The sequence below is a fragment of the Mus caroli genome, unplaced genomic scaffold (assembly GCF_978045245.1).
Source record: "Mus caroli unplaced genomic scaffold, Mus_caroli_1 scaffold_8, whole genome shotgun sequence".
Classification (NCBI taxonomy): Eukaryota; Metazoa; Chordata; class Mammalia; order Rodentia; family Muridae; genus Mus; species Mus caroli.
In genome coordinates, this window is record NW_028227263.1 from 62,446,622 (window position 1) to 62,459,148 (window position 12,527).

Here is a 12,527-nt window from a genome sequence, read left to right on the forward strand (position 1 = left end):
TAGGTCTCTGAGAAAATTATTCTGGGTGCTAGGAAAGCATAGGGAAGAACTGACGGTGTCATGTGGGAGTCCTGTCTGGGTCTTTAGTTTCCATGATCTTTGCAGGAAAGAAAAACGAAAAAAGAAATGGGGCAAAGGGTAGGGGTGGGGAGACTGGGGTATATGGATGAGTGAATGCCTGTGTCACAGAAACATTTGGGGGGGGTGGATCCTCAAGGAACCTAGATGCATTGGAAGTCTTAAGCAATCACATGGGTGCCACCATTTGATTAGTCACATGGCTATTACCATCTTATTCTTGACTGATCACACAGATGTCCTCTACCAGTGGTGGGGACAGTTCCATAATAAATGTGCTCATTCACCTATTAAGGATATGAGTCCCCATAGAATCCATGCATCTCACAAACTAGGTATGGACCAGTATTGGCAGCTGCCTCCCAAGATAAGTCCCAGTTGACAGCTATGCCAATACATGATCTTGTTTGCCTCTGTATAAATTCTGCTTCTATCCTGTAAGACCTGAATGTTTTGGTTGGGAATTGGGATAGCATACTTTCTCCAGTTTTGGAGATGCCTAGGTCAGAATGGATGGCTTCCCAACCAGTGAGGGTCATGACCTCCAAGTTGTCTTGATTAGTGGGGATCAAGCTTTACCCCCAATTTTGTTGTTGTTGTTGTTGTTGTTGTTAATTTAAAGAGCATTTAAATTAGGTTAGCAGAGATGTGGCAGGAAACAGACAACATGTAAAATAAGACACATAGGACAGATCCTGTACATGGGCACAAAATTGCATGCACAGAAGAAAGTTGTAGGCCAAACACAATAGTGAATATTATGGCCTTAACTGAAGGTCCAGGAGTCCACACCTCACCACAGCTTCTAATTTTCACCAGGAACACCAAAAGATGTCACTGGACCTTATGTTTATTTCCCTTGGCTTTAGGTCCTTGGCATTATAAGCTGCTGATGGAGCAAAAGCCCTGACAGACTGGGAGGGAAAGGGAAATATCCCCAGCATGCATCTGAGCTGCTACTTTAATATCACATGAAAGAAGTAGGTGGGGGAGTGTTCTACAACATGAATGCCCTAGTTCCCCATGAGGATGGCATGGGCTGAGACCAAGGACTCTGTGATACTCATTGTTGGCAAACATTGAAGTTCCTCAGAAACCATGTTGCTAAAGTCTGATTTGATGTTCCATCAGCCTTTATGTGGCAGCCGCATCCAATTAGAACAGCAAGTTCCTGGGCCCCTTGCTATCATACACCCAGCTGAGAGCATGGTCCAAGGCATTGTTAATGCCCTCTGTTTGGGTGAGGGTTCTATATGCCCAATTCTGCTAAGCTACTTGATTTATTTCTCTCTTGCTTTCAATCTGTGGCTTCGCTAGCTTCCAGGGAGTGACAGTCATGATACAAAGGGACAATCCTGGCACCAGGGAGAAAAGGGAAGTTAAACTTAGTGCCATTTACATTTCACCATGTGACCACTGGCCACAGACACATGGGAAAAAATCCAAAAGAGAAATTACATTTTCCATTCAGCTCTGACCCTTAGCCCCAAGGGAGAGAGCCCGGAGAGGCAGGAAGAAAAGATTTATTTATTCTATGAAGGCAGAGTACTAAAGGGCAAGATGGAAAGATAAGCTTGAGGGCAAATCTTCCTAAAGCCAGAGGGTAAGCACTTGGGGTGGGGGTGGGGGTTGCTGGCCACCAAAAGGAGCTTACCTGAATCCTGGAATATAGTCAAAGGAGTGGCTTTAAAGTCTGTTTGTGGTCACCACATGCCACTGGAGGATATAGGTCCCCTTCTGTAGGCTCTTAGTCTCCTTAATAAAAAAAAATATTTAAAGTCTGACTTGGAAGGAAGCTTGATTGAGAGCAATTTCATTAGAATTTTAGAAAAGATTTAAAAAAAAAAAACAGAGCTGGCAAAGTATAACTCCTGACATCACTCAAGAAGAGGGAGATGGAGAAGAAAGTCAACCGTGTCTTTTGGTTAATGTCAACAATGGAGGTCTGCAAGTAGGCCCATAGGAGAAACAGTGAGAAAGTTAAGGGTATGGGTTCAACCATGTTTAGATGGTTAGATGGCATTCAAAGAAGAATGAGATCTTGAGTTAGAACTTAGAAATCAGGCAGGCTTAAGCATAAAGATCTGTAAGCAAGTGCATCAAGGGAGAGGCTTCTAGAAGATGTAATTACATTATCTCATTGAGGGGATAATTGTTCTTCCCTTCTCCTTGGCTATGTCCCAGCAGAATCAGCTTTCCTGAGGGCTGGTCTTCTGGCCAGGTGATTGGCAGGCCTAGTTGGTGCCAAGTCCATCGTTGCTTTTTTCTGGAAAAAATGACTGGGGTACTGAGAGAATGAAGAAAGGACATGCAGGAAGGCTGGGATCCAGTGACCTGTGTTCACTCTGAGAGCACACCCTCTATGCAACAACCCAGAACTTCAACATGTTAGTTCTGTACAGTGTGAGGAAGAGGTAGCTAGTCTTGGTAGGTCTCTGCACCTCGTGGCACAAACAGAAACTGAGGGCAATTCAGTATCTCAAAGATGGGCAATGAAGACTGGATTTAGAGCTCAGACAAAACAAGTTGGTAACTGTCCGGTAGTGTACAACTTGAACCCCCAAGTTTGTTAATCTTTCTGTCTCAATCTGGTCATTGGTGTATAATGCTTCTTGTCGAAACGCAGGAAGCCAAACCCACACCTTGCCCAGAAAGGACAATTTAAGATGCTAAAGCATGTGGGGCATTCCCTCCCTCCCTCCCCTCCCCTTCCATGGCTTGTATATGGTCTGAACTGCATAACAGAGTGCTTCCAGAGACAGTGGCTTGGCAAGCACCAACATGTCCACGTCTTGCCTTTAGCATCTGCGTTTCAATTTTAGGCTGAGGTAGCACCAGCAACCCAGTCATGATGACACAAGTCCAGACAGGTGAAAACAAATTAAGTCAGGCCACTGTGCCCCTAGGCGAGCCCCTTCTGGAAAGCACGGGAAATTCTCCTCCCCGAATGCTCCACCCAGTGCAGACTGAGTGGAGGCTGGGGGGAAATGGAACGTTTCATTCCCCAAACACCTGAAGCTTCTTCCCCTGATAAATAGGATGCACAAATAGAGAGGGAAGGCAGACCCAAGCGCCCGATTCCTCCTTCCCTAATCTTGCCCCCAAATCTCAGCCACGTGCATGTTTAACCTTCAAATTATGAAGAATTATAGACATACTTGACCCTATTAAACAACGTTGAAAGGTGAAATCCCTGCCAAAGGAGCCGAAAAGTTTGTGGTCCTTGTCTGATCCTCTTTGTAGGTTAGGTAGGAAGCAGATGTCCCTATCAGGGCACATTCACTTTACCCAGCAGGATCTCTCAGCATTTACACTGTTGATGGGTTGGTCTAATCCCCACTGGGTTGGGATGTCTGTTTACTAAGGATGTTTATCAGTCTCCCTCTATGTTTATCCGCTTGTCTCCTGCTGTTTGTGAGAATGAGAAGTGCCAGCAGTTCCCTTCACCAAGAACCATTAAGCTAAACCCAACAGCGCTGAACAGTCTGCTCAGGATTGTTAGAGCATAAGAGTCTTAGAACAATTTCCAACCACTGCCACCTCCCAGGTAGGTGATAGTGAGCAAGAATGAAGTCTAGCATTAAACTTCAGCTAAAAAGATAGACGATGCCAGCCTTGCCTCTGCCCCTTAGGACCAGAAACTGTACTAGGGTTTACAAGTTTTCGGCTGCCCCAGATAGGAGATATAGTGCAGTTACCCCAGACACTTCGCCTAACTGGAGGCCAATCCATCTATACAGGGCAGCAGCCTGGGTCTTATTCTAGAGGCTGGGAAATAGATATCGATATCGTTGGAACACAGCTTATGGCTTTTAACTGCACACATGGATTTTGGAACAATGACCTAACAAAGACCACTGGGTTATTCCAGAAAGGAGTTTTATGTGTACTTTGGGAACAGGCCACATGCAGGTCCTGCAGACCATCTATCTTCAGGTCTGGGTTTAGACAAAAGAACCACAATTCTCCCTCAGACAGGAAGGTCATGTTTACTTTGTAGTTTTAGAAGTTATGAGTCCAGTTCTGGAAAATCACTGAAGTTCCTTCAGTGGTCCCATAAGTCTCCCTTCCCATGGCTAACACCGTCCTTCAGGTCATCCTTCATCCTCTCTTCCTCCAGGAAGACTGGGGTTTAGATGGGACCTGCTCTTACTTCCCCATGGTAACCATGCTTCCCTCAGAAAAATACTCAGTTCTATTGACCTTTGAATGTTTTTCCTTCCTCGGCAGACTACGTTGGTCTCCATTTGTACAATGTCTTAGACTTAAGCTCTATTTATCAAATGAGTGCAGGTAGGCTTCCATGTCAGGGGTGTCTACGTTCAGCCTCTAGGCTTATCTGATAAAGGAATAGGACAAACCTGTTGATTTCCCTGAGCCCTCAGTTTCCTTAGCTGAAGAACTGGGTAAGGGACTCATCTCTGACATTTAGGAGTGAATTGAAGCAATGTACCCAAGTCAAGCTCAATGCGTAGCATGCAGTTGTCCTTGCTTCAAAACTCTGTCCGTGTTTTTCTCAAAAGCAGCATAATGAATTGATTTTCCCTGTTCCAAGTGTTTAAAAGCATTTACTGCCTCAGAAGGTTATTTTTTTATTTTGAAATATATTACCTGTTAATTAATAGAACCATGTGCTCTTGGGTATGAATAATCAGCCAATCTTCTCTAGCTCCTCTCAGCCTCCTGCTCCTCTCTCTGCCTCTGATTCTCCCTGAGGTACAACTGAGAAAGCTTCACCATGCATCATCAAGTGTAACCTGGAGGTTTCAGATGCAAATGACTACTACAGCATGCCTGCACTCTTCCATCTCACTCCTCTTCCCCATCCCTTCCCCTTCTTTATCCCACTTCCTCCCTCCCTTCCCTCCTTCCTTTTCATTTCCTACATCCTGTCTCCTTCTCCCTCCTTTCTATGTCCTCTTCCTCCTCACCCCCTTCTTTTTTAAATGATTTGTTTATTTATTTTTATTTATATGAGTACAGTGCACCTATCTTCAGACACACCAGAAGAGTGCATCAGATCCTACTACAGATGGTTGTGAGCCACCATGTGGTTGCTGGGAATTGAACTCAGGACCTCTGGAAGAGCAGTCAGTGCTCTTAACCACTGAGCCACCTCCTCAACCCCTCACCCCCTTCTTGAACTTACTGACTCCATCTATATTCAAAGCCCTATATTAGAGCAGACTGGCAGGGCTGAGATGAGACCCATGTCCTTAGTTACTCCACTTTGGATGTCAGTATAATGTGAAGGACACCATCTAAGACAGGGTATGGCAGGCCTGAGAGAAGGCCAAACTCAGGCTAGACCCTAGGATCACATTTCCTTAGGACCATGAGGTAATCAAGAAAATGCAGGAGCAAGGCCAGCCAAGGAAACACCGTGGCAGAGCCAGTGAGGTGTCCCAGTGGGGAAAGGACATGCTGCACAAGCCTGGTGACCTGAGTTTGGTCATTCCCAGAACTCACAATGGAGGGTGAGCTATGACTCCCAAGAGTTACCTCCTCTACTGGCATCTGCTCACACACCTACATGTGCTTGTTAATAAATTCTATTTATTTCAAAAGGAAAGAGGAGAGGGCATGAGGAAAAGGAGGTGATGGAATGTGGCTGCCAAGTACTGCCAGTAGGTAGGGTTACCAAGACATGAAGAGAAGATAAAAGCCACACCCGAGACACCCTTGGCTATCTGTAGACAGTGTCACTGTCCCAGGAGGGTGGGGCAGAGCCCTCTGGATCTCGGTGTGGGTGGCAGTGGAACTCAGAACACAGCAGGAACAATGAATCTAAAGGAAGGCACTATAGTGCAGCATGACATTGAGGGAACAGAGACTCAGCAAACCCTGTAGTGGAGTCAGTGAGGGAGAGACAGGAAGAGAAAAGGAAGCCCTGCCTTCAGACTGAGCAGGCAAGGAGGTGGTTGTTCCAAGTGTGAAGAGCAACAGCTGAGCTTGTCTTCTACACTTGACACACACAGCACATGTGCGTGAAGGCTTACACATGCATGTGCTTGTGGACACACTCAATATCCTCTTTAGCTAAGTCCCTAAAGTAATTTGGCAAATTTCTCACTCCTAGTTTCTGTTTTGAGGCCACCATGAGCAGCCACGAGAACATAGGGCGCTATGAGGATGGAGCATGAGTCACCTGACAGGCTCATTCTAAAAATCAAAACTATTCTTTCTGGTCACTCAGACTTCACAGGGCTTCCTCCAGTCTTTGCCCCTCAGCAAAGGAGGCCTGTTTGGTAGGGACATGCCATTCAGGAGTGTAGAGCCCTTGAGAGGCACTAAGATGGGAGAAATGACAGATTGTGACAGCCAGGTCCCCCAGTCTTAGGTTCCCAGAACCACATGATGAATTTTTTTAAAAGTATCCTGTCCGTTGGGTATTTCAGCTGAGAGTGGACAGAGTGGCGGGCAGTTCCAGGGCCGGCCCTCGGAGGTCTGGTCCCAGTGGCAGAGCCAGCATCACGGACAGCAGAGCGGTGAGCAGCACTCACACCAGCAGCCTGGCCAGACTGAAGTGTTCCAGGTAAATCCAGCGAGCAGCGCCTTCTCGTAGGTGTAGGTACCTGCGCCTTCTCTGCTTCCTTATGCCTCTTTCTGCACCTCTGCCTGCCCTGCCCGGTAGCCAGCAAGAGACCCCACCAGCCTGCAGTATGGGGAGCCCACAAGTAGAAGGAAGGTCCTGCCCTGCCTAGCCAAAGCCTTCAGGTACACAGGAAAGGCACAGGGGCCTTCAGCCTTTCAGCTGTACTCTCACAGCAGAGGCTGCATCCTGGATCATACACCCAAAGTTGTCCAGTACAGATGTATGGAGCCAAATACAGTAGGGGTGCTTACCCTGGAGGAGGGCCCATGCCCATCTAAGAGCTAAAGACCCTCAGGGCTCACCATGGACAATATACACAGCCTCCCAGAGCTGCAGGTACCTAGGGGCTTGATTGCCTCAGCCTGTTATCTCTCCACTATGGCAACCAGAAAGAGGGATTCCCATCCCCAGACCCTTAGCTCACGGCAGCTGGGCCAGGGCTCAACTCTCTAAGCTAAGGGTCTAAGGCTACTTCCAGATCTCCACTACTAAAGACTTGCCTTGCTGTTCTCAATTCCTAACACTGACCAATCTTAGTGTGCTGGTGACAAGGACATGACCTTACCTATCATACAGGACTCAGCCTCCCAGGTTTTCCTGGAACATTGTAAGTGCAGGTATCAGTCTATTGAATCCCCTCAGCTAGAGGTAGGCCTGCCCACCCAGTCTTTTAGCAGCAGCCCAGGCTCCACTGGGGGACTCCCAGAGAGCTATCTGTCCTGGAGAGCAAAGCTCCACTGAAGAGACAAGGTGTAGGAGGCTCAGGTCACACTCTTCCTCCTCAAGACTCAATGCTACACACACACACACACACACACACACACACACACCTCCTACTAGGTCAAATGTCCTTTTCACAGATCCATGTCAGGGGTCACCTGGCTATATTCCCTTCCTAGTATAGGGAAGTGCCTTTCCCAGCCCTCCCTCTGACTTCCCTCGCTCCTTTCACTGTGAAGACCAGCCCTTGTCCATTGTTCATCTCCTAGGGAGCCCCTAAAAGGCATAATTCCCTAACAAGTGTGTCTTTAAGGTCACCCTGCAAAAAGAAGAATTTTTGGTCAAATAACTTTGTGAAACACCAACTAAAGCAAGTTATTCAGTTTCTTTCTTGCAGGATTCATCAGAGCCTTTATTTTACCAGTGAGGCATGGCTTTCTAGGAGGTAGGGAAGTGTGCCTTGTTTCCCAAGCACATTTATCCACAGAATCCTTTTCTCACCGTTATCACACCGACTGGGAAATGGACAAAGCACAGTGGGACTTCTGCTCTACGGAATTGGAACTCCCCCTAATATTTTCAGAGCAAGTTGTCTGAGGTCTAGCAAACTAGGACTAGACATCACCCCGACAGGCCACTGTGCCCAAGCCACAAATGCTCAGACTCCTGCTTGGTCAGCAGTCATATGGCTGTCCAGTTATAATTTCTGTTGTAGCTTCTGCTTGCCCAGCCGGGGGAGGGGGTGAGGCTCTTTCCACCCTTGGGCCCAATTTAGCTTCAGAAAAAGGTTTGTATTCTAGCGCTGTCTGCCTTCAGCATGACACTTCCCAGAAGAGCAGTTCCCAGCAGGGTCGGGTATTGAAGCCCTCTGAAGAGCAGCCCTGTATACAAGACTGTGCAAAGGAACACCTGCTCACTAGAGAGATGGTCAAGGGGATCAGTCAGTGGCAGGCTGGACTCCGGGACAAGGGCAGGCTCTGGGTGAGGTCACTGACCCCTGGGACTTTCTGTTCTTCTCCTCTCCAGGACATGCTACCCATGCCGGGCGACCCGACGCAGGGGACTGGCAACTATAACATCGAGGACTTTGCTGACCTGGGCATGTTCCCTCCATTTTCTGAGTAGCTTCAGGCAAAGCCAGGCTTCTACTGCCCAGGCGCTATTATCATGCCATAGATGTCCATGTTCAAAGAGGGTCCCCCTCACCCAGCTTGCCCTGCTGCAGAACCCCCAGAAATCTCCCTCATTCCCCATCCTCCCTGGACATGGCATCACCTGGCTCTAACCCACAGCCCTGGCTTCTTGGGTTTGGGATCTTTGTATTTATTGTACTTTATCTGTGTGCTCGGAAGGTGGCCTCCAGGGTCTTAAATCCCATTGTGAATAATCTATTAATGGACACTTTGCACCCATCAAGTGTTTGCTTGATCCACAATGGCTGGCAGTACCAGCAGGTCTGCCTGGCGCAGAAGCTGGGTTTCTTTCTGCTTTTTCACGGCTGCTGCCTGGAGGCTTGGTGTCAGAGTAAAAGGCAGTAACCTCTGTATTCTGTGCTGGAGCCAGGAGCACAGGATGGGAGTCTCCCACACTAGCTGTCCTTGATGGCCTGGGGCCAGGTGTGCTTTAAACCTGAGAATCAAAGTTGTGGCTTGTTAGATGTACTGTGGCGTGTTGGTGTGTGTGGCCAGTGAGAGTGAGAAGCTGTCCCCATTCAGCTGCATTTCAAAGGAAAGCATGACTGGGGCCTGGGAGCTGAGCTGACTCCCTGGAAGCCAGAGCTGGGGAGCTGCCCACTCTGTCAGTCAGTTCTTTGGTTCCCTGCCCTTTTACAGACATACTTCACTTCTTAAAGTCTCTAGTCCTTCTTCCTTCTGTCCTATGCGAGCACTCATGCTTCTCTTACTAAACCTGAGGGACAGTGTCCTGATTCCATGAAGGTCACTGCACCCTCCCTGCTCTGCATCTGAGCAGAGCTGTTTTCTGCCCAGCACCTTTAGAAAGTCAGACCTGGTCCTCCTCTGTACAGGGTTAGGATACCTCGACTCTTAAGTGTCCCTGACACCTTCTGCTCAGTAACCTGGAAAGAAGATGGGGCCACACTCTGGGTGGAAAAGGGTGCCCTGGGCCACCTGAACCTCTGTCCTCATCCGGCAGGAGAGGCAAGGGTACCTCAGGGCAGACACAGCCAGGCGCCTGTGAGGCCAGGGACTCTGTTCTGCCCAAGCTTCTACAAAGACCCGAATTCCTCAGTGGTCTTAAGGTAGAACTATGAACTAACTTCTAGAACAATGTTTCTCAGCCTGTGGGCTGTGTTGGGGATGTCAAACCACCATTTCACAGGGACCGCATATCAGATACCCTGCATATTAGGTAGTTACAAATGATACATAACAGTAGAAAATTACACTTATAAAATAGCAATGAAAATGATCTTACGGTTAGGGTTACCACTACATGAGGAACTATATTAAAGGGTCACAGAGTTAGGAAGGTTGAGAACCACTGTTCTAGAAGCTTCTTCCTGGCTTATCTCTGACATCAGAGTCCCTGTGTCAGTCAGATTTAATAGAGCTTCAGATTCCACCCATTCCACCCTGCCCCTCCCTCACTCCATGTGCTGCTGTGAGTTCTCTCTGGCTTTTGGGAGGCTGGGGGTACAAGAGGCTCCAGGGTACACAGGGGCAGAATGAGCATGGAGATAAAGAGCCTGGGAGAGCACCACTCCATTCAGAAGCTCAGCTCTGTCAGTGTTTGGACAGGACTCACTTGCAAAGTTTACTTGGCTCAGCAGACTGCCCTTGGCAGCAACCCACCCTAGGGGATCCCCTTTCCTGACAAACTCCAGCCCCAGAGACCTTAGGCAGCTTTGAATCCTTCCATGGAGAGTAGTGACACAGTCAGAGCTTCATCTCAGCCTCAGAACCCCCAAACAGTCTCTCATGTGTGCTGCCCGATTTGGCTTCTGTCCCCAGCAGCCTGGAGCTGGCCCTAGGTAGTGAGCATAAGTTACAAAAGGGGAAAAAAAAGGCCCAAAGCTGGCTTCAGGAGCAAAGAATGCTTTGTAGTGTAGAACAGCCCTTGACCTTGAGCTTGTGAATTGAGAGGTGTGGACGCTATGGGTTTGGTTTTATTGCCTTTGGTGGGAAGTGGGGGCTTTTCTTGGGTGTGACAGCTCAGGGCCCTAAGGTCTGCAGAAGAAATAGGACAGAATTCTTGCTTGCAATCATTCCATGCTTTCTCTCTGTTAAGAAGTTGAGGGTAAAGCCAACTCAGTCCTTGGTCCTGGGGAGCAGAGGTGGAGGATTGTTGGGCAACCCAGACAATAGCAAGCACTGCTTTAAATGGTTCCTGCTTCTCCCCAATCTTATCTAGGGAGTTCCATAGGCTAGAGGTGGGGATTTAGGCTGGCCTGAGTTCTGGATCTTTTTCATACCTCTTCGGCTTCTGTGTTGTGATTCTCCAAAACACATGTGGAGGAGGTGGTGGGGGGAGAAGTCAGAAATGAAGAATCCCACCCCACAAGGACTTCTTTCACCCAAGTATTTTTGAAACACACAGGAGTCAGAATCAATGCCGTTATCCTGCAAAAGATGTCCCTTCATATGTCCCCTGCAGAGGAAGCCAGTATACTGGTCCTCCAATTAATATCCTTCCAGCTACCTGTCCTGGTGATGGTCTTAGCAGGCTAGGGATGGATAGGGTATGCTGGCTTCCTGCAGTTCTATACCTCATCACTTCATTCGCTGCTGAAGTCCAATTGGCTCCTCGTGGGCTAAGCAAGCAGGAAAGGGACATGCAAGGACCACCTGAGTCATTGGTAAGGACACAGGAGCTCTAGAAGAATGGGCCATACCTAGACTGCCCGGCCAGCCAAGGATGGTTCTAGAACCCTGCCTCCATGTCACTCCTGTTTGTTTCACTGTGGTTTCAGGGAGCAGGTGAGCCAGCGTGAACATCCCCATTCATCAAGCTCAGCTCAGCCTGTTCTTGCATCATAAAGTGACTATTGTGGGTAGTAGTATTTGGATTGGTGACATAACCTGCTGAGGAACTCCCACTCCCCCGTCATTAGGATAGTGAGGCCCCAGGTTAGCCCACTGGCAATTATGCACACTCCCTTCAGCTCTGAGCTAGAGATCTGGCAGGTCCAGGAAGTGGGTTCTGTAATCTCCTTCTGCAGCACAGTCCAGCCGATGAATCGTAGCCACTCCCAGTGTGAGCTCAGCCTGTCTCACAAGCAAACACAAGTCGTTGGCTAATCCCTAATAGCAAGGCAAAATTAAAGCCCTCTTTGTATGTGGCCATGGATTGCTATGTCCTAACTTGCCCATCCATCCTTCCCTCCCATCCCCTCCTGAGCTGATGCTCACCTGAAGTGCCATCACTGGAGATATTGAAGCAAGAAGGGCCATGAGCTCAGGAGTTCAAGACCTACCTGGGCAACATAATAAAACTAATCTTAAAGACAAATATATAGCTGAGTAACTTGGCCACCTTTCATGTGCTGAGAAGTCAACAGCTCCCTGGCTGCCAGCTTCCTCCATTGCCTAGAATCTGGGACAGCTTTGAACATAGCTCCATGTGTGACATGCCATGTCTTGTGCACTAAGCTGGGCTAGTTCAGGTAGCCTGCAAATCCTTGTGGCTACTAGCTATAACAAAATGGAGCTTTTCACAGGTCATCCAGGGCCCAGCTGTTTGCTTTGTCTAACCGTCTCTTTCCTTAAAGAAAACTTCACAAGCAGGCTTCCGAGAACAGCAAGCACTTACTCATCTCTCTCTTAGCCTTTCTTATGGATGTGAACTGTGCTGTGGGTAAATCATTTGTATTTCTTGAATGTTCTGTATGACTAACAGGCATTAAGTCACTGGGTATATGTATAACTAATGTAACTGCCTTTTAAATTTTCATTACAATAAAAAAATGACTTTGCTCTGAAAGTGAGTGCCTTGGACTGGCTTGGTCATTGATCAACTTGAGGTATTTGCCCTTGGGAGTCTGGGATAAGCCACACTATGCAGTACAGGCATGCTAAAGAGTCACCTGTTGTGAGTGTTAACTACTTAGGACAGAAAAGGAAATTAATGATTCTTGAGATTTGGTGTAAGGCAAGGCTCTCTAGAAACGTCTCTG

General features: G+C 47.9%; 1 protein-coding gene across 7 annotated transcripts in view; it reads left to right on the forward strand.

The window, feature by feature from the left end:
- Positions 1-12,322, forward strand: part of Arnt2 (aryl hydrocarbon receptor nuclear translocator 2) — a 157,474-nt gene extending 145,152 nt beyond the window's left edge. For 5 of the 7 annotated variants that reach the window (XM_029479466.2, XM_029479467.2, XM_021167418.3 and 2 more), the window contains 2 exons: positions 6,477-6,613; positions 8,420-12,322. In XM_029479466.2, the coding sequence (XP_029335326.1) occupies positions 6,477-6,613; positions 8,420-8,518 (236 nt within the window). In that variant the 3' untranslated portion in view covers positions 8,519-12,322. Of the gene's footprint in view, positions 1-6,476; positions 6,646-8,419 lie in introns of all 7 variants that reach the window. The other 2 variants (XM_085841584.1, XM_029479470.2) reach the window with 1 other exon arrangement.
- The last annotated feature ends 205 nt before the right edge of the window (positions 12,323-12,527 follow it).